This window comes from Penicillium nucicola (assembly GCF_028828085.1).
Source record: "Penicillium nucicola strain IBT 29836 chromosome Unknown utg000001l, whole genome shotgun sequence".
NCBI classification, from domain to species: domain Eukaryota; kingdom Fungi; phylum Ascomycota; class Eurotiomycetes; order Eurotiales; family Aspergillaceae; genus Penicillium; species Penicillium nucicola.
This window is the reverse complement of record NW_026643125.1, coordinates 1,063,194-1,088,963: the sequence shown is the minus strand read 5'-3', so window position 1 is coordinate 1,088,963 and position 25,770 is coordinate 1,063,194. Positions and strand designations below refer to the sequence as shown.

Here is a 25,770-nt window from a genome sequence, read left to right as displayed (position 1 = left end):
CCCGCAGTGGCTTACAGGGGAGGAGAGTCTGGACCGTCTCTTAGCGAGGCAAAAGGTCAAGGTTTCATCGGAGCAATTCTACTGGCTCAGAACACAAGTACAAGCGCAGAATAACCCTTCCAGATGACCCAACCCCAAGAATAAAGCTACCACTCGGAGGGCTCTGGTGCTCCCCAAAAACGCCCCGAACAAAGAGGACGCTATATGACGCAATGTCCATCTTTATCGGTCCGATCAGTGTTCGATCGGGGTGCATCATTGATCGATCGGGCTTGCGGCCCATCGGCTCTGCACAACCCGCATGCACCCGTGTGCCTTGTTGGTCTGCCTGCTCTTTGTATGTCCCGAAGATTCAAATAGAGTATGGAAATGATAGCCCTTGACACCTCTCTCTCTCTGCTTCTCTCTCAACTCGGCGTACACTCTATTCAGTTGCCTGTACCTTTGCTCCCACAGATATGCAGCTCTAGAAACAACGATTGTCTCGATATACTCTGCGAACAGACTCATTCTCTCTGTACACCCCCCTCCCCTATTGTCCACATGCTCAATGACCATCTCGATCGATACGAACGCCCGTCTAATAGTGGCACAATCGATTTCTCCAGCAAACTATGAAGTTGAAGTAATTTCCAGAAGTACGAAACTGCCTTCCCTGCGCTTGACACACTTTCTTTTTACTCCGTAGCGGTGAACGGAACCCAAATGGGACCTTTTTCTTTCTTTCCAGAATTGAGACTCCAACTGTAGATCCATATCTTCCTTCACCAAATCGAGTCTGTCTTGCAGTTATCCCCATACCCCCCCTTCAGCCCCCTCTCTCCACTCCTGTCAGCGCGCACACCCGCTGTCACATATCCGCCGAGTCCGCCGAGTTAACGCCTCATTCTGATAGTTTCAGGGTGATTGCATCACCGAACAGCTCCGTGAGATTTCTTGCCCGATCTTAGCGGCAAAGGCGGTGTTCAGATTAATTACCTAGCCCTGTCACGAGTGGGGAACTCATGGATGTTTGCTTGAAACTACATGTACATACGAGAACTGCCAAGCTGTCAAACTAAAAACATATTCAGCATCTGCAGAAAGTGGAAGAAACAGCAGAGGGCAAAAAAAAAAAGAATCACCCAGGGAACACCCATGCCGCATGCTTGAGCATGAATCTAGTGAACGTTAAGTGACCTGAATGCGTGCAGCTGTTCCTCGCTCAGCTGTGGCGGTGCTAGAGTCCAAAATAGCACACAGCCACGTTGTGGCACGGGGATCGACTGGCCCCAGAAGCTTTCATTGGCAGGTGGCAGGTGTCAGGACCCTGGTCATCAAAAATAGGGGGTTGTCTCAAGTCTAGACCTTGTTGAAATGCTGAGATCTGGTACGCTCGGAGTAATCCGTCATTTCAAATGTAACTGGGACTTTGGCTTGCATACCGTATTCTTGATTCCCATCCGACTCTCCAGATAGTTCTTGATTGCCACGCTAAAAAGGTAACAGCGCCTAAAACCAAAGCAAACAACCCCGTCTCAGCAGAACTTGACAAACAACAGGAGGGGGAAGTGGGGACTGCTGGTAACAAAGAAATTCAAGGTCGTCGCTAACAACAGGACCGTGATGCGAGATAGCGTTGAGACCGTTGACTTTTGGAGTGGAAACGTTGACTGCGCAATGCAAATAAAGGAGTGACAAATACTATAGTGCGGCCCTAGGCCTTTAGCTCGAATACACTGCTTTATTCAAATGCCTTTGAGAGACTCTGATAATAATAAAAAACAAAAATAAAAACTAATTTGTCCGTGGGGCAGGCAACAGTTTCGCGTAGGTTGCTTTGCATCCCACTACAGAGCAATGATTTGCAGCCGACGCCGTTAGTACTCTCTGTATAGGCGGGACGGCAATTGTGTAAATGTTACCGAGGTTACAGTAGTATAGCCAGAATCCCACCGAGACTCATCAGATAGATCAGATCTTCGAGTATCAAAGTACACAATCTGATCGGAATAGAGCACTGCTTGTATCAGAAAACTCTGCTTGCATCCCCGATCTAGCGTAGATGGTGGAACCGGGGCAGAATGTGATCCCCCTTTGTAATGTCAAGATAGTCAAGTACAGTATAGTATACAGTAGTGGGACGAAAGTAATGCAAGAGGATCGCGCCTGTCTCTTTTTTGGGTATCATATAACGAGCCATTTAGCCGTTGACGTCTTTGTTCCAAGGTGGATTTTGACGTCTGACTATATCATCCCCTGTCATCCAATCTCCAAACCTCTACGCCCAACTGAACCCACCGGGGCGGGAGATGGACGCGTTGACAGCAGCTTGGGTAGTCCCTTTCCCCTGGGCTCTTTATTAGCACAGGCCCAGGGGGCAGGAAATGGGGAGCTTTGTGGGCCCCTGATTGGGCACTCACAAAGACGTCTGACACCAAAAGTACCGCGCCAAACCCGCCGTGGGATAGATACTCGAACCATTTTGCGACCGGTTTCTTCCCCGGAGGGGAGATCACGCTGTGGCATTCGAATGTCAAACTGTTTACTAAGTACCCTTTCTCTCTCTCTCTCTCTCTCGCTCTCTCTCGATCTGTCCTAGAGCGTCTGGTTTGGGATTATTTATTTGATTTATTCGTTCTTTCATCGCCCGCGGCTAGAACGGGAGTAAACTGTACGCGAGAGCGAGAGTCGTACTAGCTAATGGCGGCCTATACAGTACTTTCTTCTCATTCTGCCTACGCAAATTACTGTGTCTTTGATTTGACGAGATTTGAGGTCTGATCTCAGGGGCATTTTGGACATGACAGCTGAAGTGGCCACCATGGGACCCCATCGCCTCATGAGTTCCTGTCAGTGAACGGAGATCGACATCGGGATCACACCAAGAAGAATGTCACTTTATCGGCGAGTCATCTCCATCCCAGGATCCGGGATGTTGGGCCATGCATACGCCGCATCTTGATAGGGTAAGAGTGAATTAGAATCGGCAGGCTCATTCGCTGAGTGGTCGAGGGGTCACAGCAACTAGCGTGCCGGGGGCCCAAGGACCAAGATCCGATCGAGAGACACAAATGTTACAGATAATATTTCATATATATCTAACTTATATTTCTAAACGGTACTTTTCCCCAGATCCATGAAGGGGGCGGCAAATCAAACTCTGACGGAACCTCCGAACTGCACCTGTGCGGTCCCAGTACATGTGTGCCTGGCAGTCGATTCTAGTAATTAGGGCTAATCCCCCAACGTATTAATTTTTGGGGGGGGGGGGGGGGAGCTTCCCACCAACCCACGAAAAACACACACAAAGAAAGAACACTAAATGCTTACCAGTAGAGACCAGAGCTTTCTTACTATGGGTCTTCTCGTATACCAATAGGATAGCCAGGGATCTGATCACCATTGGGAACTGACAGAAGCCATGGCGCCCCGGAAGAGCATCCCCCAGTTCCCTTGTGGGGGTCTGATCGATAATCCAGCGCCACTTGGGTTTGGTCCCGACTTGACACTAAAAGAATAATAATAAAAAAGCATTTTCGAACTTATTTAAATAAAAGAAAAAAGAAAAGAAAAAAAAGGACCTTAAAAATTCAAATAAAATCAATTAATGCGATCTACAAATAGTGTAGGACAGGGATGCTGGATCGGGACTGGGCCTAACACTCACCTGCATGTCGCTTTGAAGTGCGCCAATCTCGCTGCATGCATACGATGAGGGATCCCCCGGGCTTCCTAGGATCATCCATGCTGTGTAGTGCTCTGGTTTGGAGTCGTCCTTTTGTCACTTTTTCACAATCGCCTGGAACTTCTCTGGAAACTGAAATAGGCGTGCAGGTCCCCATCTGTTCTCTCTCTTTTTTTTTTTTATTCAGTACAGAGTATACATTTCACTCTACACCTGGAGATTTATTTAACATCCCACTTGACCCACCTTTCTCTTCTACGAATATTTTATTCTCAACTGTCCCAACCCGGCCTGTGTCACCATCGTTTACTTGCGGGAACACAGTGGCTTCCTCTCGCTCCTGCATCCCGGTTGCTAACAGTCTGCACTCATCCGTTTGCCTCCATTGAGACACTGGCGCATTGCTAGAGTGTGTGAGTATACCCCAGTGCCTATCATTCTATATGTCCATGGTCCTGTCTACAAGAGCTTGATTCCCGTTATGAGGCATGCGTTTGTCCTACCAGTTCCCGCGCGGGAGCGGGGAGGGCTTTCCAGCCGTTGGGATATTCATATCTAGCCCAGCCTGGCGTCCTAAAACAGTGGCAAGCAGTAGACTGACGCGAATCGACAGATTTAGTGTCAAGTCTTTGGTCAAGACGCAATTGCAACTTCCGACTCGAGAGAGAAGAAAAAAAGAAGCCTCTATAAAGAGCACTTCACTCGCCGGATCATTATACGCCATCAGCCTATTGATACATCACACCTTCACGCTTCGTTTAGTATCTTGATGTGCTATTTGAGCTAAGATTCTACTACCCAAGACGACTACGTCCTTACTACCGTATCAACACCACGGTTGATCAATTCAGTTCATATCTATACAATGGTCTACAATAGACCAATCCCCACAACTGGCGCCATGAAGCGGTCTGCTTCAGCCCTCGAAGGACCTCCGGGATGGGATGTTGCTCCTGTATGTTGCCAATGATCATGTTATCATGACTCTTTTACTGACCTTTGCAGCCTATGATGACCCATTCTCGCTCATCATTTCGCCCTCCTTATACTCACTACGCCATGATCTATCTAGACCAAGATGGCAAGCTCAAGGTTGACGAGTCCTCGTCCATTCAAGAACACAACGCAACCGTGTTCAACCCTGAAGTCCGCCAGAACTTCCTTGAGATCCTCGGCGAACGCATTGGCTACCACGCCCCCATTCGCCGTATGTGATCTAATCCTCACCACTCAACCAATACTTAACTAACACAGCAACAGAGACCGCAGATGCATCCCCCAGACGGGTGAGACGACGCAAAGGCAATGGTCCCTCGATCTCCGAGGACCGTCTCTCCGAGCAGGCTTCTGACAGCGAAGACTTCTCCAACGGATCTACCGAAATGGTTCCTCTCCGCATTGGAGACACCCAAAAGGTTATGTCTTACTATGAGAGTGCTCTTAAGCACTTCCAACAACTCAACTGCCGTATGGTTGCCAAGGCATTCATCAAATTCATCGAGCCGCGCAAACAGGTCAGACATCCTTACAATGGTGGTAAGCCTCCACCGGGATCTGCCCCCGGTACCACCGGTGATCCAGAAAAGACCAAGCCCGAGTGGTGGCCCCCAGGTGTCATGCACAAGGAGCCTGACCACTTACGTAAAGAGTGTATGTTATATCCAGTCAATTACAAGAGACATCTTTCTAATCAAGAGACAGACCGCATTGAGCTTCTCCTTCACATCATCCGTCACCTTGGTGGCTACGGTATTACTGCAGACAAGCTCAAGGAAGTCGCTGGGGATACAAAGCGAAGCTTGAAGCACCCATCCCACGTCGAGATCATCTACGAGATCCTCCGCGTCCGCAAGATGGAAGAGCGCCTTGAGCGCGGCGAAGTCGACGCCAATATGATCGTGTACACCATGAACCGCGGACCCAGCCCCAAGGGCGACGAAGAAGAAGAATCCAACGACGCTCCTTCAGTGACAATCGAGGAATCCGAGCACAGCGTGCAAGGCCTCATGACCCCCATCTCCTCCGTCGAGCACATCAGCGCCGCTCTCACCACACCAATTGATACCCTCCCCCCCGCCCGCTCCCTCCCAGGCAGCTTCTCCATGCCCGAGTCCATCAGCTTCGAAGGACCCCGTCACGACCGCCCCTACTATGCCACACCACCTCAATACACAGACACCTTCTCCTCACAGCCAATGATCAACACACCCGTAACAGCAGAGATGATCAGCCCCCACGACGTCTCCGTCTTCGACTACTCATCCCATAACGCCCTGGACCAGTCCCGCGCTGGCCACTATGACCCCTGGGCTCCGACCCCAACCTTCCGCCAGAATATCTTCGGGACAGTCGAGTACAATTCCGCACCCACTAGCCAGCCCATGTCCCAGCCATCAATGAGCTACCACATGCCCATGGCCCCTCACATGCATGACATGTCGCAATCTCATATCGACCAGCGCTCCCTGCCTTTCCGCACCGGCTCGCTAGGCCACCCTCACCCTAATGGCCTGCCTCTTTCTCACGCCGTCTAGAGGGGTTCAATGGCCGGGCTGGTCCCGATTGATTGATTTCTTGGTTGTTGGTATCACGATTCATGTTGATGTGGAGGATGCATCATCCTCCTCTGCTTATGGAATTTGGGTGGTTTAACGAATTATACATGACTGATGGCTCTGTACTTAGCGCTTTGTCATAAGGCTTTGTCATAAGGCCTCGTCAGGGGAGTTATTGTCTTTATCTGTCATTTTGGTTCATCTTCGGTGGATTGAAAAATTTGGGGGAGTGTCGTTTATAAGATGGTGCTGGAAAAATGGGCTCTGTTTCTCTTTTCTGGTTTCTTGTTTCTTTTTTTTTTTTGTTCTTTCTGAAAATACTTTGGGTTTGATCTTGTATTGGTCGTGTCATATTCCGGACTTTGGCTTTTGGTTTCTTTTTTCTTTGGGTCTTGTTTTCACCTCGTTGGTGATGCCCTGGTTATCTCTTTTATATTTGCTTTGTACATGGCTCTCTTTTCTTTTTTTGGTCGCGGATTTGGATATTCGGGCTCTTTGTTGATAAACGAGATTTGGTAGATACTGGGAAGCTCTTTGCTGTTTATAATATCACTCTGATGTCTATTATTATCTCATTCCTACCGTACTTCTTTGTCTTTCAAGATTCCAACGTTGGCCTATGTGACTCACTAGCTTTCTACCATACTTCTACTAAACTCTCGAGTCTTTGCCTTTGTACAGTAGAAAATGGTGACTGTCAGTGTGAGAGATAACTGGTAGAATTCTGAGTTGATCACTGCCCCAACCGAAGCATGTAGGGTATTCATGTTCCTGAATAGAATCTCCCATTGAATGCGTTCTTGTATAGTTGAGCCAATTGAACGCCAAGCATGCGGGTCCGGACCGACCAGTCACGGCGGAGGAGCGGGAGGGCTCTCTCCGCCTTGGAAGCTCCGTGAGAGTTGCGGATCTTCTTCGACTCTTTCAGTCCTGTTGGCGACTTGAGGAGTGCCTGCTTTGTTTTTTTAAAGCCACTCGATAGATTCGACCTTACCTGATAACTTCCAGTGAACGCAGCTCCTTCGATAACTCCGCCAGCCGCAAAGTTCGACGCGCACGCATCACCAGGTCGAACTCACATCGCGACAGTCGAGCAGCTAGCGAGGCTGCTGATGCCTTGCAGCCCAATTATCAGATACTGACGGGCCAATTTCCTTGCACAGGTATCGTGAATCCCCTGTGTCTGACCACATCCGAGTCCACTTTTTTCTCCCCTTTGTCTTTGTGCCCGCCACTCGTTGCGCGTGCGCCGCGACACTCTGGATCATCGATCGGGCTATCGCAGTACATTATAGTAACATGAGCTGACTTTGTCTTCGTCGCCTCGGCGGTCACCGTCTCCGGCGAACAGATCCTTTAGACTCCTCAACATTCGATCGGTTCGCATCTTATCGAGCAAGTACATCTAAACCGACCGATAACTGAGATCAGTTGGAAGAAAGAATCAAGCCTGGAGACATTTAAAAAAAGACACGAACGGCTCCATTGAACTCTTCAACCTCCGATCGTTTCGGATTTTGTTCAAAAGTAAGCACAAACCGATCGATAACTGAGATCGCTCCGAAAGAAGAATCGAATCTGGAGACATTGAACAAGGAGACGGCCTATCCAAAGTCTTCCGCGACCAGCGGACAGGATGGCTGGCCCGTTCAATCCTTTTGGCGCTGCCGCAGGAACTGGTCAGAGGGGAGGACGAGGCGCACAGGGCTCCGTTAGCAGAGGAAGAGGAGGAAGCCCCGGGTTTGCTGCGACCCCATTCCAAGGGAATAATGCACGGGGCGATGGAAAAGATCGTGGGCGCGGAAGAGGTCGAGGTCGAGGTCGTGGTCGTGGCGCCAGCGCTGCGAACAATCACAATGTAAATGGCACAACCCAAGCAGGCAACACCAGTGCTACCGCCTCGCCTTTCACACAATCAAATCAGCAGAATACTTCCGCATCACCATTTGGCGTGCAGCCCGTCCAGCAATCTCCGTTCTCTGGCCTTCAAAAAGGCACCCCGGCTTCCAACTCTTCGAACAACCCATTCGCGAAACCTGCGTCAAACATGACCCGTCAATCGTCCGCGTCTTCTGCTCGCAATGGATTTGATAGACCCTCTGGAAATAGCTCAGGTAGTTTCCAAGATCGCTATGACCAGGTAAATGTGCAGAGTCATTCCGACATGGTCCATATCTAACAAGAATCGCAGTTGAAACTCGATCGAGCCAAAGAGCGCCAGCGAGCGATCAAAGATGGCCAAATGGCGGATCCGAACCAGCCAACATCATTGAAACAGGCAATCACCCCCGTGGGAACATGTACAGATATGTGCCCCCAATTCGAGCGTGTTGAACGAGTCGTGCAAAAAATGATGGATAAGTGCGAGAAGGTAAGCTCTTGCCAGTCAGTTGTTGAATCCCACTCACCCTCCTCAGTACTTTGATCCGGCCACCAACCAGCTAGAAATTGGAGAATCCAAGATGCTGAAGCGATTTCGACGCTCAGCTGCTGGCTATGATGAGCAATTGCCCTCGGATATCCGGACGCCAGGGACTCTGTTGCAGAGTATGAACTATCTCATTCGCTATGTCCTCGGTGGCAGTGAGCCATTAGCCATCATTCACAAGTTCGTCTGGGATCGAACACGTTCAATCCGCAATGATTTCTCCGTTCAGCAACTTACGCAAGAGGAGGATGTGAAAACGGCAGTGATGTGCTTGGAGAGGATTGCACGCTTCCATATTGTGTCTCTCCATCTCCTTTCGAATCCAACCAATGAAGAACAATTCGATCGCCATCAGGAACGAGAGCAGCTCAACAACACTATGCTTTCGCTGATGTACTATTATGACGACAACCGTGGACGCATTTTCTTTCCAAGGGAGGATGAATTTCGTGCCTATTATATCTTGTTCTCGATTCATGACCAGCGACCTGACCTCGAAGCCCGTGTCCAGAAGTGGCCAGCGGATCTACTTGCCTCTCCTCGAATTCAAGTGGCCCTTGATCTCTTCGCTGCTGCTGGAAACACCTGGGAATATCAAGGTGCGCTCGACGCTCGTCGGCCGAATGCCATCGCTCAGGGACTTCACACTCGCTTTTTCAACATCATCAATTCTCCGAGCGTGTCGTATCTGATGGCTTGTGTGGCAGAGGTTTACTTCAACCATATTCGTCAGACAGCGATTCGTGCAATCTGGAAAGCGTACTGCCGGTCTCCGGTTTCGCAACAAGCTAAGAATGAGGAATGGACTGTAGAGGAATTGACCAGGGTACTGCACTTTGACGAGCACGAGCAAACGATCCAATTCTGCGAAGAACAAGATTTGCAATTTGCTCAGAGTGCTGATGGTGCACTGTATCTGAATTGGGGTTCTCGCCCGGTTGACTCAATCGGTACGTGGTCTTTCATCGCAAACACGTCTCAACCCCCAAACACGTACTCTCGTTTACTTTCCCCCCTCCTCCCCGAACACCTTCCCACACTTCGCCATCTTGTTTTGTAACCCACTAACACTTCACAGGCTTCTCACCTTCATCCGACCATTCGTACTCTGAAACATACGTGGAGTCGAAGCGTGCAGGCCGCTCTCTGGTTGCCGTCGTTCTTGGAATGACCATCCCAGAAGCGGCAAGAATGGGGATGCTTGATCGATCTTCTTTGGCTCAGCGGATGGATGGAACGGCTGACATGTCAGACGACAGCAGAGGTCTTTTCGTGAGTGATGACGAGAATCAGACCCCAGCGCCAGTGATTGAGCCCAACGGGATGTTTGATAACACGTCCGCATCTGATCTACGAACTGCTTCTGAGGGTGTGCAGTTCCCTTCTGTCACCCCGTCTGCTTCTTCTCAATCGCCGTTCACAGCTGCTCCCCAGTTGCCGAATCCCTTTTCACAGGCTTCTACGTCTGCTGCCCCTTCTCCATTATCCTTCTCGAAGCCGGTTGAACCAGCTCAGAACATTGATCCTTCTGCTGTGACTACTGCTTCTCCTTTCTCTTTCCCCAAGCCCGCTGAAACTGCCCAGAAGGCGGAGGCACCTGCCGCCCCATCTCCATTTGCTTCCTCATCATCTCCATTCTCTTTTACGAAGCCAGCTGAGAAAACGGATGCGCCTGCTAAGCCATCCGCCTTTGCCCCTGTGTCGTCTTCCATATTCCCACCCCCAAGACAGGCAGACGTCAACCAGAATTTTGATACCTCTGCCGCAACTACCTCCAAGACATCCTTACTCTTCAATACTAGCAGTCCATCGGAAACTTCTGCGCCGAAAAACCCTTTCGAATCTTTGACTTCCGACACACCCCAACCATCTTCCAAGCCGAACCCTTTTGCTGCATCTTTGTCTGCGTTCAAGCCTTCTAGTAGCCCCTCCGAGTCTTCTTCGCCGAAAAATCCATTCGCGTCTCTGGGCTTCGACACATCTCAGCCATCATCAACCACAAATCCTTTCGCGGCATCTCTATCTGCGTTCAAGCCCTCAGATGCAGCCCAGGTCTCCGAGACGCCCGCGGTGACTGCTGCTGCACCTTCTTCGATATTCAAACCCAGCACTTCGCCGCCGGTGTCATTGACTGCAGACTTCTCATTTGCAAAATCTTCAAACTCAGTGCCGTCCTCCACCGCCGCTCCTACCGCTGCATCTCCGTTCACATTCCCAACTGCACCGGAATCGAGTCAAAAGGCGGCCATACCCGTGGAAACATCAACTTGTGCCCCAGCTTCAATATTTGCCCCACGCGGCACTTCTGAGGAGTCATCAACTGCTTTTAACAACCCTTTCGCCTCTTTGGCCCCCAAGGCTCCTGCTTTCTCCTTTTCACAGCAATCAAAAATCGACGACAAGGCTAAGGAATCAAGCACGGCGTCAACCACTGCGAAGCCTGTCTTCGGGGTTTCAAATGGTAGTACGAATGCCGCGCCACAATTGTCGACTGGGGTGGAGCCTTCATTCGCAACCTCAGCACCACAGCCAAATGGGAATGTTGAAGCTTCTGCGGCTCAATCATCTACGCCACCCACATCTCCTCCTTCTGTACCCGAAAATCTCCCCTCAACTTCGCCCAAGCAGAATGATAGCCAACCAGCGAAAAAGCGCTCTCTTGCGTGGGAACAATGTCCTACCCCCGAGCAAGTCCTGTCTTCTCTATTCAACTACACAGGCACCCTCGCTTCGGGCCCTCAAGCCAGAAATTCGTCTACTAGCCAGTCGCCTTCTTCAAAATCCGAGCAAACATCCAAGCTCTTCGATGCCAAGTCGTCTACGTACAGCCCTTTGAGTACTACGACCGAGTCATCGAAGCCTTTGTTCCAAGGTTCGATTGCATCAGGATCTTCGGTACAGCAACCCTCGCTGAAGCGGCCTCATGAGAATGATGACTCTATCAAGTCTCGCAGGCGCTCTTCTCTGAAACGCCAGTCTATGGGTGCATCTTCAGATGGCCTTTTCAAACGATCCGTGCATTTCGAAGCGCCTTCTTCTCAGCAACTCCAGGACATGCGAATGAGTCTTTCGGAGCTATCTCAATCCGGTGGTATGTCGCCTACTAACTTTTTTTGATGTTTTATTGACTGTTAATTCTAGCACAAGAGCCAACGGCCAATATGTCCTCGAGGCGTTCGCGCGGCCAGATGACAAGCGTGCAAAAGAAGAGATCGCTGGATGATTCAACCACGACTAATTTGGTCAATGGCCCAGATACCAAGTTGACCAAGGGTTCGGACCCTCCCGCCTCACAGGAGCCTCTCTACCCCAGATTCTCCTTATCCAAGGTTTTGAGCGAACCCATGCCAAAGCTTCCAATCCTGGAGCGACTTGAAAGAAAACTCGCAGAGACAAAGGCATTGGTTGAGCCCAGAAAACTCACTGACGAAGAACAAAAATGGCTTGATGAGCAAAAGCGGATTCGAGAGCGCCAGGTCCAGGAAGACGAAATTATGCTATCACGTGCACGGATTTTGGCTCACGAGCTGAAGAACGGACCAGGAATCTTTGATATTCCAAAGGACCTCCCATACTCTCCCTCGGTGGATCCCCCAGTCAACTATCGTCGATCTGCTTTATTCGAAAAGGTTCGCGAGCTCATGTCCTGTCCTATATAACTAATACTGATTCCCCCGCCTCTTCGGATACAGCCTTCTACTCACCAATACCTATTCAACCATGCCCCGGAGTCCTCTTTCCGCGCATCGTTGACCCCTGATCGCTCCGCACATCCCACGCATCCCCGCGTCAATGCCAGATTCCGACGCACCGCTCCCCACGGATCGAATCCTGTCTCACTAGGACTTGAACGCTACAGACGTGAGAGGGACGAGAGGAATCAGGCCGAAAGAAGGAGAAAGGATACCGAGAAGTACAAGGCCAGAGAGGAGAAGAAGCCGAAGAAAGAGAAACCCGTGGTTTCTGTCGAGGATAATGACGATGTGGTGTGTTTGGACTGATTCTAATACACCCTCTTCATTTCCATCATGATATGTTGGAGTCATTTTGTGTCTTTTTCGATTCCATTGAACATTGTTTACTTGCGCATTTGTCGGAACGTTCATCTTATCCAGGCGGTTCATGTTTGCATACTCTGAAGGCGCTTTGAGGTCGATTTATTCTTTATCGAATATCCATAGGAGAAATGTTATTCTTGTGTCTATTTCAATCTTTCCTTGGCTTGAGTAATTACACCCTGCCATTCCCAGCTAGCTGGAGGCCTCTCATTCTGTAAAGCCTTATGTCTATTTTTATTCGAAGTATACTTCCTGCCATCGATAGTTCACTTGTCTAAACTTACATTACTCCAGCCCTACTTGATTTACATGGCAATAGCCAGCATGCGTAGTTCTATGCCCATCGACTGATACTATGATGCCAAGAAAGTGTCAGTGATTCCAAAAGTAGTTTGGCGTGTCTTGGCACTTGGATTCGAGGAATAGCGTAGGCGGTGACTCCGAGTTTTGGAAGTACAGTAATCTTTGCTGTGGTCCAGGGACTGATCCAATCTAACCAATTGAATCATTTTTCGGGTGTCATCAAAACTGACCCAATCACCCTCATTCTGGCCATCATTCTGCCCGGCTGCGTCCGCGTTGGGGCCATAACACACGGACTTCATACCTCAACCGCACCTAGAGTATCATTGATCTTACGCGCATACCTTTCAAGGGCCACCAAAGATCCCATCGCAAGTCAGAAGCTGTCATTCAGAAGAACTTTCTCAAGTTCACATTCCCTCGATATGAGGATCGCTACGCTTCAATTCGCCCCGAAGCTGGGCGATGTCAACGGCAACATTGAGAGAGCCAATACATTGCTAAAGAAAGGCAAGATCATCTCTGTAGATGGAAAGCAGCTCGGGATCGGCCTCGGTGTAGACCTTTTGAAGCCCGATGTTCTGGTGCTGCCTGAAATGGCCTTGACAGGTTCGTGTTTGGATAACCTCGGAACGCTTCGATCCCTTTATCGCGAACCGGCAATCCAAATAGCTTTGACTGACATTCATTACCAGGCTACAACTTCCCCTCCTTGGAAGCAATAACACCATATCTTGAAACATTTGGTGACGGTCCATCTTCTTCGTGGGCGCGTGAGACTGCCAAGCTCCTGCAATGTACGGTGTGTGTCGGATATCCAGAGGTCGAGAAAGATCCTCGAAATCCCGAAAAAAAGACGTGCTATAATGCCCTTCTTGTTGTTGACAAGAATGGTGATTTTATCCATAACTATCGCAAAAGCTTCTTGTATATGAGCGATGAGCCGTGGGCGGCCGAAGGCGATGTCGAGCGAAGTTTCCGCGAGCTCAGATTCCCGACACAAAAGGCATCTATCGTCGACACGAGTCAGCTAGTATCCGAAACGAAAGATACACAGATTGCAACATCCTTTGGTATTTGCATGGATATCAACCCATACAAGTTCGAGGCGCCATTTGATAAATGGGAATTTGCAACCCGGGTCCTCGACTCCAAATCTCAACTCGTTATCCTGTCTATGGCGTGGACCAGCATGATGAGCGCCGAGGAACTCGAACAGTTGAAAGACAAGCCTGATATGGAGAACTTCAACTATTGGCTGCAGCGGTTCTGGCCCCTGATAAAGCGGAAAATGCAACATCAAGTGGACCTAGATGGAGAGGCGCCGGGTTCCCCAAAGAGGATCATCATTGTCTTTGCAAACCGGTCGGGAGAGGATCCACCAGCAGACGAGACTAAGCCACCGGTGCAATATGTGGGGTCTAGCACCATCATCGCCATTACGCAACAACCGGAGAAAGATACAGGGTCAGGTGCCTCAGAAAGTGAGACAGAGGATGACCTCCCATTCGACGTGAAGATACTGTGCTGGGATATGCTAGGCGCGAGGGAGGAAGGTATTTGTTTCGCGGATACTACGGCAGATCCAAAAATGGTATTTGCCTTGAAGCGGACATCCGAGTGATGAGACGCACTGAACGCGTCAGACTCTCTCTCTCTCTCTCTTTCTTTCTCCTCCAGATAATGAACATTCTATGAACAGAGTCAAGGCCAAGTTGACTCCCGAAATAACATCTCACTGGGTTTCCTGTGATACGTCCCCTCGGAAGACTGATACATCTTGTATAATTACTCAGCGTCATGGCGACCTTAGGGCTGACTGATTACCGCAGTCATATCATGTGCGAATGATCCATGTGACAGGGAACCTAACTATGACCTTAAGACGAAGATCATCGAGATCGTCAACATCTTCATGCAAACGCTCAGAGATCCTGCAACGACAGTCTCATGATCACTAGATATTCATAAAGAGCACTAGTGACTAGTGAAGTCCCTTTTTTCTATCTAATGCAACCCTTTGGAGATGGTGTGCAGAGGATTTAGGAGGGGGTGAATCTCAATGTCTCTGAAACATGTGATTCTCCTCCTCTCTTCCCCCCTCCTTAGGAATGAGGGGGATCAGATGTAGAGCATAGAAAAAGGAGTAACCTTGAAACGTCGGGTGAATTGGAAAGTGAACTTCTATATCACGATTTGAACTAGGTCATCCCACTTTGTTCCCAGTGCCCTGCATCGGGAGAATGCCCTTGATCTAGACCATCGATGTAAAAGTAGGCTCTGTGAACGGTCCGACCCCTCGCAGTAAGACCCGTGAGTGGCCATGGGGTATGCGGGCACGTGATCCGGGAGTGCCCCCCGGCATCCGATGACCAATCAGATCGCGGAACTGAGGGTGTGCAGCGGAGGGGCACGGGATCGCTGCACATGACTTGCAGAGGGAGAGCGAGGCATTTCAATGTTATCTTCAGCTCGATTTGTTCCTGAACTTCCCCGGTTCTCTTTGGTTGCCAAAGAGCTGGAGCCCTGGAGAGGAACGCGTGATTACCTAATACCGGGATATCAGGTGACTATCCTGCACAATTGGTCGTTCTGCCCGGGCGGACCCCCTTCGCAACCACATCTCCTCGCCACGTGAGTTCCGTCTTGACTTGCCTACTCTACATCTCGAGGAATCCCCCCCTCTCCTGGAAGTAAATTTGCCGTGTTTCGATACATGGTCAATTCGATCTCACCGCTGGCTATTCCATCCATCAATTTCCGAACTTTCCAATTTCCGGGCCTCAATTTTCGAGATTCGGGGTTTCACAGACAACGTGACCTGCGTCTTGTTGTTGGCAGGTGACTTTCTGTCAGGTGATAAAAGAGGATCATCCCAAGGTACGGCTCCATCAAACCCCATTTCCATCTAGTTTCCCCTATGCTATCGCATACATCGCGATGAGATGCTCGTCGCGAGTGCTCTTCGCGATGCTATCCCCACCCCTTGTGTGACGTTCGCCGCCTGCAGACCAGCACGACGCGTTGCTGATATCCTCGACCCTCACGGGGGTCGCGAGATATCGCGTCGAATATGGTACTGCACTGAGTCACTTCCCCGTAGAATCACATTTGCATGGCCAACCGATGCATAGCATCGCTGGCGGTGGCAGAGTTTTGACATGACCGACCGGCCTCCTTGAGATGCCGAGCGCGTCTGGTCTACGCGTCTGTTTACTTCGCGGGGTGCCCACTGATCTGCCCCCCGAGTGGCTTGGCCTATGCATCGAACTTGGAGGCTGCATGGACATTGACAACCCCTATCATTACCTTCACTTATTGTCCGAGACTGTTTCACTTGCATGTTGGCGACCCCTGACTAACACTTTGCTCAGACTATCGCCTTTTAGGCTCAGTATGTCTGATCCCACCATGAATAGCCCTGACAATGGATCGCACAAGCGCAAGAGAGACGGCTCAGAAGATCTAGGACCTGATCCCCAACGTCTAAACCGCTCTTCCCACGGCAGCAACGGCAGCATGGGAGACAACCAGCATAACTTTGGCCACAGCGGACTTGGCAACTATGACCATGGCCTACCCAACACCGGAGCTGAGCTCAACATTGACCAGCAGATCCTTCAACACGTTGGCCCGCAGAATGGTCTCTCTGATGATAACGCGCTAACGGCCAATGCCAAAGCCGCTCTCGCTGCACACACCCCTCAACACAAATATCCCCCTCCTCCCGATGCTGGTTTCGATGCGAGTAATCTTACCCAGGGCTTGTCGTTCGATGAGATGAATCAGACCCCTATGGGTGGCGCCCACAACCACAACTCGACTGCTGCTGCGGTCTACGCCGCGCGTGAGGCCCAGAGCATGAACCAGAAGCCCACCGTCGGCTCTCCGGAATGGCACCAAATCCGCAAGAACAACCACAAAGAAGGTAAGGACCGGTTGAATGTTCGTCGCATATATCCATGCTTACCAGTGTCAAAACAGTTGAACGTCGCCGCCGCGAAGCCATCAACGAAGGCATCAACCAGATTGCCCGTCTCGTTCCCAACTGTGACAAGAACAAGGGCGCCATACTCCAACGCGCCATTGAATACATCCTTCAACTACAAGAAGAGAAGAAGAACACCGAGGAGCAGTTTGAAAAGCACAGTCTCACTGCCAACCATGCCATCGCCGAAATCAGCAACTCCAACTCCAAGCTGAAGGGCGAGGTCGGCCGACGCAACAACCTTGCTCTGAAGTGGCTGCAACGATGCCGCGATGCCGGCTTAGATTTTGATGACTACGAGGACTCAAAAGAGCTAGAGACACTGGATATGGAGTAGGCAGTCCCTGTTCCATCTTCACGTGCTACGACTATTGCCTGCTAGGAGGTTAAGACTTGAACATACCCTCATTTTCTCTTTGTTTTTCGATCTTTTGTTCTCCTCTCCTCGGATCTGTTTGTCTTTCTACCAATCGATGTGTTCTCACCACGGGCCTATCCTTTACTCCCGTGTTCTCGGGAAACATGCTGCCCTCGGCAGTCTGAGTGTTACTTCTTTTTGCCCCCTTTTAGCTTTGCGGCTCTTTCGCGGTGTTTTGTTGTTTTGATTTTTCGACTCCCCTTCTCCCACAAAGTTGTGTTTGTACGCTATTTGTGGGGATTTTCTTTTATTTTTCTCATTTCATTTCTTCTTATTTTTTTTTTTTCATCTTTAATGGATGGGCTGGCGAATTCTACGGATGGGATGGGGATCCCTTGGGAATGGAGCTGCGGGTACAATATGAGTTATTCTTCAATCTGGGTATGGTGTCATGCTACGCCACCGGTAACCACTACGTAGGTGAGAGGAGGGTAAATAGGCTTCCCAATGTATATTAGCGTGCGGAGATAAGCCTACCCCTCTATGATGTAAACATCCCTCGCGACTATTTAGTCCCTGCCCTTCCCTCGAACTATCCTGATCCAGATCTACTATTTACTTGAACACCATGCCTTCTTATATCGTGAGTTTCGTCGTCTTCGCATGGAACTCCCCCGGCTAACCAATACAGGTTACATGCAAAAAGGATGCCTCCGACGCGGAGGTGCAGGAGTATGGATCACAACCCCTACACGAGACCTGAGACTAGACACTGATATCTCCTTTAGCGCCAAGCAGCATGCCATCGACCAGGGAGGAAAGATCGGTCACGAGTACAGCTTGATCAAGGGCTTCGCGTAAGTCTCCCTTTACTACCTACTGGATGCCCATAGCACTCTCGATGCTCCCAAGACACCAGCGCTGACTCTACGACCGGCAGTGTTTCCTTCGACGACGATGCCGTCAACACCCTCGAGTCGCACCCTCACGTTGAGAACGTCGAGGCAGATAGCGAGGTCAAGACGCAGTAATTTGGGGACACCAGTTCCGACCAGATATCGCCATGTTAGATCTTGGCTGTTAGATCTTTACGGGATGTATATATGAGCACATCGAACACGAAATCACGTTATAAATGACCCCTGTTCTGCATCCTGTATACAGTAGAGTGCTGTGCATGCAGGAAGACGATGGACGTAGATCAGCCTATAAGATCGTAGCGGAGCGCGGCGGGTCCTCCGTCCCTTTCCCTCCGTATTTAATCACCGAGCCCCTCGGAGCACTAAGTTACATCCAGAACGTGAACTCGGTCGACATCATGCCCAACTACGTCGTAAGCTACCTGATTTATTGGTCCATGACAGAAGCACTGGAGGCTCAAACTCACAATCTCGATATCAAATAGATCTATCCCAAACGCAAAGCCACCGAAGAACAGGTGCAGAAGTACGTATTGTAGCCACAGCATAGCTAAAATCTACAGTCTCGCCCGTCCGCAGTTACTGACAGGCACCACGCAGAATCAGACAAGATGTCCTTGACACGGGTGGCAGACTCGGGCCCGAGGACTCCTTGACCGGTGGTATTTGGTAAGACGTCTCAGACGCACACGAGGCATTTTCCGATATTACGGACGGAAACACTGATATTTTCATAGCATTACTTTTGACTACGATGAGGATATTATCAAGCCCTTCTATAAACACCCTCTTATTGCCCGCATCGAGAGAAACTCGGAGTATGCGACGGTGTAATTTGGAGCGTGGATATCGAGGTGGGATGGGTGAGCTGGTTGGAAATTTTCATTTCTGTTAATGTGTCTCGGCTATCGTCTATTGGATCTATATAACAGCTGAATTGTGCACAGTATGCTGATTCCTGCATCGTTTGATTTGTATGTTTGTATGCGCTGTGATATGTAGGGCTGCATCTATTCCAGTTGAGTGACGTCATGTTTTATTTCACTTTAGATGCTCGGCAACAGGCTGATAGCCATCTCACTAGGCCTTGTTCTTGAAGAGTTGGTTGAGATTGAAGTATACGCACAAGGTTCGACTCTCGATATTGAAGGTGCTTCTGGTGAAATTTACGCGCTAATGTGATAAACGCTTGAAGATTTTACCATGCGAGATTAAGCTTAAACCAACTCGAAAGACGACCGTAGAATTGAACAGGCATCGATAGCTTTTATTCAATTAGTGTCTGCAGAAAAGAAGAATGAGTTGAAAGTGAAAATAACGTTAAAGTTGAAGATAGCTGTGGGAGGAGAATCAAGTCCAACACATGTACTGTATGAAGGTGAAGTACTCTGATGCCCCTTCCGCAACACAATAAAATATACCAGAAGAAAAAAAAAACGACCCCTATCTCGTAAATACTATCCTCGATGAAATTCAGCTTTCTTAGGCAAGGTTCGACGAAGCAGTAACCTCAGAACCAGAGGCACAGCCAACATCCTTCACAACAACAGTCTTGCCACTAGATCCGGTGACACGCACATCAACAGTGTCGGTACCAAATCCGGAAGAGTTCTCGAAGTAGTTGTAGTATGTACGGGTGGTGCTCTGCCATGAGCTACCGCCATCAGTGCTGACCTCGAGCTTGGTAACGGCCTCGTTGGCATTGATGACCTGCATGGAGAACCAGTAGGCGGATGTGCCCTCCTTGTTCTTGAGCTTGACGGGACCGTCAAGGTCGCAGGAAACGTAGGACCAGTCGATGTCGATCACGCCGGCGGAAATATCAGAGAGTTCGGCGAAGGCGGACTGGAAGAGGTCCAGGTGGTTGCTTTCACATTCGGGGCATTGGTCGACGACCTATTCGAGAAGTGGATTGTTAGTATTGAAAATTGGGCGGTTGGAATATTTGGGTCTCGGGGTTGGACTTACCATGGCCTTGATGGTTTTACCGTTGGGTCCGGTGACTGAGACACAAGCACCGCAGTTGGCGGCGTCGTCCCATCGGTCGGCGGAAAGAGCTGTGCCGAAGAGGGTGCTTGGCAAGGAGTAGCTAGAGAACGAGCATGTTCCGCCGGACACATTGCCGCCGTAGAAGGTGGCTGAGCCGTCGTTTTCCTGGGAGCTGGACGAGGAAGTAGTCGAAGTGGAGGTACTGGCGGCCTTGACAGCAGCTTGAGCAGTAGTGGTGGCGGCTGCCTCAGTAGTCTCGGCGGCAACAGTTTCGGCCGAGGTGGTGGGGATTTGGGCAATGACTGCAGCGGCGGTGGTCTCGGCGGCAGCAGTAGTCTCAGGAGCGGTCGTGGCCTCAACCGTGGAGGTAGGAACCTCAGCAACAATGGGAGCAGCGGTGGTCTCAGCAGCAGCGGTAGTCTCGACCGTAGAGGGAGAGATGAGATTAATAATTGCAGCGGACTCGACAGGAGAGGCTTGGGCAGTGGTGGTTTCGGCGGCAGTAGTCTTGACGACAGTAGGCTCAGCAGTGGTGGTCTCAGCAACAGGAGTTGAAGAAGTTGTTGCCGAAGAAGTAGTTGTCGAAGAAGTCGAAGTAGAGACTTCAACTGCAGCGACAGGGCTCACAGACGCAACGAGAGCGGCGGTAGACGACGGGGCGACCGTTGACTCAAGAGTAGCGGATGCAGTCGATTCGGGGTAGATGGTCTTGTAGATGACGCTCATAGTATATCCCTTGGGACATTGACCGATATCCTCGCGGAAAGCGAGAGGGCCAGCGGAGACCGTAGCAGCACCCAGGAGGGCGACGGAGGCAAGGCTGAAGTACTTCATTGTGGATAGTTTCGCGTCTAGCGCTTAATTGTGTAATGTAGAATGAAAGAATCGAAGTCGGCGGACTACAGTATATTGAGATCAGAAGGGACAAATTGTCGCTTCCTTTGGAAATGATCGGACGTGCTGGTTGCACTATAGAAGGAATGGAGGTCTGGAGTTAAGAATCCAGATTGTAAAGACTGTTCTGTGCCAGACAGGTGAAAAGAAGGTATGAAAAAGAAAGAAGGGAGAAAGATGAGAGACGACATGTCTATTAAGTCTAGAATGCCTCCTCGAAACCCTGTAATTAGCGACTCCAGTAACAATCTGATCTGAAACGACGTGGATCAGCAACGGCCAGTATCGATGCGCGGGAGTAGCCGAAAAGAGAGTGTGGCCCAGAGTGCTAGACCGAGTTAGGGCTAGCGGAGGAGTGCTTATATTAAAAGAGGAAATGACTCTGGAACAAGTGAGAAAAAAAGTGAGAACAAGTCAGATTGGATGTTCAAAAGAACTCTGAAAATCCACACAAATTAAATTGCCAAGTCGAACTAAGTGCAATAGTATGAACAGGTTCCCTACCGGGCGTCCCACATAATTTCGTTCAGCCTGAGTAACGCATCTGCACTGGCCTTCTTGGCTGACATGAAGTCCTCGCGGCTCTCTGCCCCACGAGGGCCACGGAGGATTTCTGAGAAGCATAAGTCGACAAGGACACATAACTCGTCATATGTGAAGGGCTCTCCATTTCCAGCAGCCAAGGCCTTGGCACCTTGTGATGCAAACGCCTCCTTTTCATCCTTGGCGTAATCTAAGGACCTTTCGGCGCCTTCAAGGAACCAGTCCAGGAATTTGGCGCTTCGGGGTAAGGCAACGACCTCCTGAGAGGCCTGTTGGTGCAAATCTGTTGCCGAGGCAGGGGCATCACTGGCTGGATCAATGATAATATTCTTCAGGTTCTGCTGCAGCACGAGCACATCGAGTTGCAACCGCAAGGCCCCGTTTTCGTTCATTGCCCCGATGTAACGGGTACAGGCGACAAAGACACGGTCAATGAACCGTGCTAGACCGGATGTGATGAACCAGCGTTCGACAGACCCGAGATATGTGGAGATGTTGGTATCAAATTCTATAAGATCATTGTTCAACGTGAGAATAGTGGGTGATGCTGCTGTTGGCTGGTTCATGATGATGTGCCACCAGTTGTCTTGCGTATTTGGGGATGGGGTTACGGGCTCGGAGTTGCGCAATGTAGGAGGGTTTGGCCCGGACATGGTCTTCGTCAACATGTGAATAATTCCACAGCGGATATCCACATGCATTGTCAAAAGCGCAGTAGTACCAAGGCCATGCAGGGATTCGAGAGTCCCATCAAAGGCCACTACAGTCTCATGGTTGAGTGGTAGATGTACCGGATTGTTGATACTATCTCGCTTGGGTTTCGTGGCGCCAAACAGAGTCCATCTGCGCGAAGGCCGCCCAGTTGCAGTCAAACTGGATGACTCGGCGTCAGATGTGTGCTCGACAACGAGGCGAATCTTGGCGAGGTGGCTTGCAAGCCATTGCTAGAAGGATGTTTAGCTCGAAATAAACAAAATTAAAAGCTAGCATCACGTACCATGCTGTTATACAATAGAGAAAGAGAGACCACAGTCTTGGGATCAGATATGATGTCGTATGGCTCCAGAGGCACTTCGTTGGTTCGCTTGAGAAGCAAGTCGATTTCCTGCGTCCGTTAGCAACGATTTTCGTGAGTGGCCACAGCTTTGCATACCGTATCAATGAGTGTGTGCTTCTTAGCCCCGGGTCCTTTCCACAGCTCATCCACTGTATCACGGATGTCGCCTGTTTCAGCATAGGATGCCGCAGCTTTCAACCGAACTCCACCGCCATGATTGCGTGCAGACACTCTCGTAACCATGGCTTCACACGATATCAGCTTAAATTCGCAAATGGACCTTTCAAGTTGACTGACCTTTGTACCATCCACAGCACTTGTCATAATAGGTCACGATCTGGTCGATGAGAAGTTGGGTAAATGCCTGATCGTGTGGGATACTTGACAGCATCTTGCTAAATTCTCGAACAATAGTCATGAACTTGACTGTTCCCTACAAAATGAAGTATATTAGCATCACGATAAGACGTTTCCTATGGGAAGGAAGTTTACTTTGAAAATAGGCCGAGGAGAAACCTTGGACCACTGAGGGTCTTCTGTAAATGAATCGGCGGCAATAAAGCTGAGCGTGCAGAGATCCGTCACAGTTTCATCGAGTTGAGGCAGGAAAACATTAACCATAAAGTCATCCAAGAAGGAAGTCAGCGTGCCCATGGAGATATCAGCATCGACAGGCACTATGTCCTTCAGACGCCGGATGAAGGAGAGGGAAGGTGGTAGGAGGAGACCCATATTGAAGACACTAGGCTCAAGTAAAATCTTGTGGCCAGTTCCTGAATTCCCCTTATTGGACTGTGAAGTGTCATTTGTAGCGACTTTTTGCCTTGATTTAGAAACAAGTCCTGGAACAGAGGATTTGAGAATTTCGTCCAGCTCATCTTGTTCGGCTTTCATCTCTGAGTTATGCTCGGTGTCGGAGAGCTTGAACATTTTCTGCAATTAAAAGCCGATCAGCTCAGTGAATCTATGATCGAAGCTTTTTTTCTTACCTTGTTCTTGTCACGATTACCTGAGTATTGATTGCGTCGAGAATCAGCCTCATCACCTCTAGAACGGACAGAGGAATCTCCGTCCGTAGCAAGATAGTCGTGCATGAGGGAACGTATCTAGCAAAAGAAATTAGCAAATAGCCCTTGCACAGTATTTCCACCACCCTGCTCTTACCTCGCTTTGCAGGAGCTTCCACAACTCTTTAAATCCACCAGAAAGCGTCTCACTTTTGATGAGACCTTCTCGCTCCACAATAGCCGAAACGACATCGTGAAGGATCCGATGGCCCTCTGCAATAGCCTCAAACTTGGCATAGAGTGCCCACAAGAACTCAGAGAGTACATGGCCCCGTTTCTCGATAATCTCAGTAGGAAGGTTGGACTTGGTGTAAGTATTTTCCTGGGCCGAGAAGCTTTTCGTTGGCGTGGGGTAGCGAGTGTCAACATCAGCATTGGTCTTGTCCACCACAGCAAACAACTCGACAGGAAGACGCTGCTCAATTCGATGAACTGCAATATCAAGATGGCCCATCTTGTTGAGTGCTTCTATCAACAGTTGAATATAAGAGAATGTATCTGCCTCGGGGTTTCGGGAAGCATCTTCAACCATGGGTGTTAATGGATCAAACTTGGCAAGGAAGCTGAAAATAGGTCGCTCCCATGATCGATTGCCGGTCCAGCTAGATGTATTCACGTCTCCCTCGGTAGTTGGTGCTTTCCACCGATCAGAGCAATATGGTGACTTGAGATACAGGTGATCGTGCAACTCTTCGATCAAGATGTCTGTAAGCGAGGTTTCCTGGTTAAGGAAATAAGCACGGATATCAGACAAGGCGCCGATGTCTTCCAATTCTGATCGCCGTAGGAGTCGAAGACCAGTGTGAAGAACATCCACCGCCGCAAGGAAACGCTTGTCCGAAATCTGAGATTCAAGTTTTTCGGGCAGAGATTGGACTTCTTCAATTTGAGTGAACAGCTGAACGATATCATCGTAATTCTGTGAAGACGTTGCCAGTCCCTTGAGCTCAGGTTTTGTTGAGATTAATCCTGATTTCGCTTGGTCGAGGGCGTGTCTCAGGTTGCGCACTCGACTTTGGGCCGAACCGATGTTCGACTGGATTTTGTGATAAGTACCAATGGAACTGTTGAAGCCTTGGTGGTGTTCTGTCGTGCAAGATTAGCAATATTTCGCTTTAGTCATGTGAAAAAGTATCTACCATTCACAATTGCCTTCAGAGTCTTCTGGATATCATTGTACATATGCAGGAAGTCATCTTCGCGGTCTGCCTTGCCCAATGTACTTGTATCCATCAAGCTCAAAGCAACGTGTACCGGCACACATTCGCTATCAGTCATGAAGTCCCAATCGCGCTGGATAGATTGAAGCACAGCTGCAGAAAGTATGCCCATTAATACCTGCTACTAGGAAAGCCTCAAGACAAATACAAACCTTCAATGGCCTGCGACTCTCCAGAAGTAGTCCCTCTCCTAACAACAGGCGACGGATTTCTTCCCTGGCCCCTAGTATCCGCATGCCGACTAGCATCTCGAGACCGATCCTCCCGGTATCGCCTATCAGCATCCTGATTCCTTGTTCTCGACCGCGAAGTGGAAGTGGACTGCGAGGGCTGCTGGTAATCCCGATTCGCTCGATCGCGCCGGCGCTCAGGAGACTGGCTCTGCGACATGGGTGACGGCGACTGCGACTGCGACTGGGGACCCGAATTTGCCTCAGGGTAGAAACCACCGTAGCCTCCCGGGCGAAGATCTGACCGTCCACCTCCGCCTGGTGATGCTCCGGTTCCCCTTCCACTGTATCCGTTCACACCGAGGTTATTATTGGTACCAGCATATCCGGGGTCATTCGTGTCGTAGCGGCCGGCGCCGGAGTAGCCGTGTCCGTTTCCATAGCCGTTTTGGCCGCTCATCCCAAATGATGTCCGCTGAGCACGGGGTGGCCCGGTTCGGTCTAAAAGCGCTGGTGGGCTGCGTCAAGAGGTTGGTGGGGCCGCAGCTGGCGA

The 25,770-nt window shown here is 49.9% G+C and overlaps 8 protein-coding genes across 8 annotated transcripts; 6 read left to right on the top strand and 2 right to left on the bottom strand.

Annotated features, from left to right (window-relative positions):
- Positions 1 to 4,532: 4,532 nt before the first annotated feature.
- On the top strand, positions 4,533 to 6,201 carry N7511_000428 (uncharacterized protein; the record flags this gene model as incomplete). Its single annotated transcript, XM_057122853.1, has 4 exons — positions 4,533 to 4,622; positions 4,673 to 4,874; positions 4,928 to 5,317; positions 5,369 to 6,201. 4 exons carry the CDS (start codon positions 4,533 to 4,535, stop codon positions 6,199 to 6,201), a joined length of 1,515 nt encoding a protein of 504 aa, XP_056988586.1.
- Positions 6,202 to 7,858: 1,657 nt separating this feature from the next.
- N7511_000427 (uncharacterized protein) lies at positions 7,859 to 12,651 on the top strand (the record flags this gene model as incomplete). The annotated part of the gene is made up of 6 exons (XM_057122852.1): positions 7,859 to 8,362; positions 8,414 to 8,593; positions 8,664 to 9,600; positions 9,729 to 11,741; positions 11,792 to 12,279; positions 12,343 to 12,651. 6 exons carry the CDS (start codon positions 7,859 to 7,861, stop codon positions 12,649 to 12,651), a joined length of 4,431 nt encoding a protein of 1,476 aa, XP_056988585.1.
- Positions 12,652 to 13,436: 785 nt separating this feature from the next.
- Positions 13,437 to 14,635, top strand: N7511_000426 (putative protein N-terminal asparagine amidohydrolase; the record flags this gene model as incomplete). The annotated part of the gene is made up of 2 exons (XM_057122851.1): positions 13,437 to 13,620; positions 13,707 to 14,635. 2 exons carry the CDS (start codon positions 13,437 to 13,439, stop codon positions 14,633 to 14,635), a joined length of 1,113 nt encoding a protein of 370 aa, XP_056988584.1.
- A 1,772-nt stretch (positions 14,636 to 16,407) lies between these two features.
- N7511_000425 (basic helix-loop-helix domain-containing protein) lies at positions 16,408 to 17,336 on the top strand (the record flags this gene model as incomplete). The annotated part of the gene is made up of 2 exons (XM_057122850.1): positions 16,408 to 16,939; positions 16,996 to 17,336. The coding sequence occupies 2 exons, from the start codon at positions 16,408 to 16,410 to the stop codon at positions 17,334 to 17,336; spliced, it is 873 nt and encodes a 290-aa protein (XP_056988583.1).
- Positions 17,337 to 17,985: 649 nt separating this feature from the next.
- Positions 17,986 to 18,388, top strand: N7511_000424 (uncharacterized protein; the record flags this gene model as incomplete). The annotated part of the gene is made up of 4 exons (XM_057122849.1): positions 17,986 to 18,000; positions 18,049 to 18,089; positions 18,146 to 18,214; positions 18,298 to 18,388. 4 exons carry the CDS (start codon positions 17,986 to 17,988, stop codon positions 18,386 to 18,388), a joined length of 216 nt encoding a protein of 71 aa, XP_056988582.1.
- Positions 18,389 to 18,675: 287 nt separating this feature from the next.
- Positions 18,676 to 19,111, top strand: N7511_000423 (uncharacterized protein; the record flags this gene model as incomplete). Its single annotated transcript, XM_057122848.1, has 4 exons — positions 18,676 to 18,690; positions 18,763 to 18,803; positions 18,884 to 18,946; positions 19,015 to 19,111. The coding sequence occupies 4 exons, from the start codon at positions 18,676 to 18,678 to the stop codon at positions 19,109 to 19,111; spliced, it is 216 nt and encodes a 71-aa protein (XP_056988581.1).
- A 648-nt stretch (positions 19,112 to 19,759) lies between these two features.
- Positions 19,760 to 21,100, bottom strand: N7511_000422 (putative extracellular cellulase CelA/allergen Asp F7-like; the record flags this gene model as incomplete). The annotated part of the gene is made up of 2 exons (XM_057122847.1): positions 19,760 to 20,173; positions 20,246 to 21,100. The coding sequence occupies 2 exons, from the start codon at positions 21,098 to 21,100 to the stop codon at positions 19,760 to 19,762; spliced, it is 1,269 nt and encodes a 422-aa protein (XP_056988580.1).
- A 560-nt stretch (positions 21,101 to 21,660) lies between these two features.
- On the bottom strand, positions 21,661 to 25,677 carry N7511_000421 (exocyst subunit SEC8; the record flags this gene model as incomplete). The annotated part of the gene is made up of 9 exons (XM_057122846.1): positions 21,661 to 22,647; positions 22,701 to 22,808; positions 22,857 to 23,005; positions 23,058 to 23,193; positions 23,253 to 23,693; positions 23,750 to 23,866; positions 23,925 to 24,913; positions 24,967 to 25,140; positions 25,200 to 25,677. The coding sequence occupies 9 exons, from the start codon at positions 25,675 to 25,677 to the stop codon at positions 21,661 to 21,663; spliced, it is 3,579 nt and encodes a 1,192-aa protein (XP_056988579.1).
- Between the last annotated feature and the right edge of the window lie 93 nt (positions 25,678 to 25,770).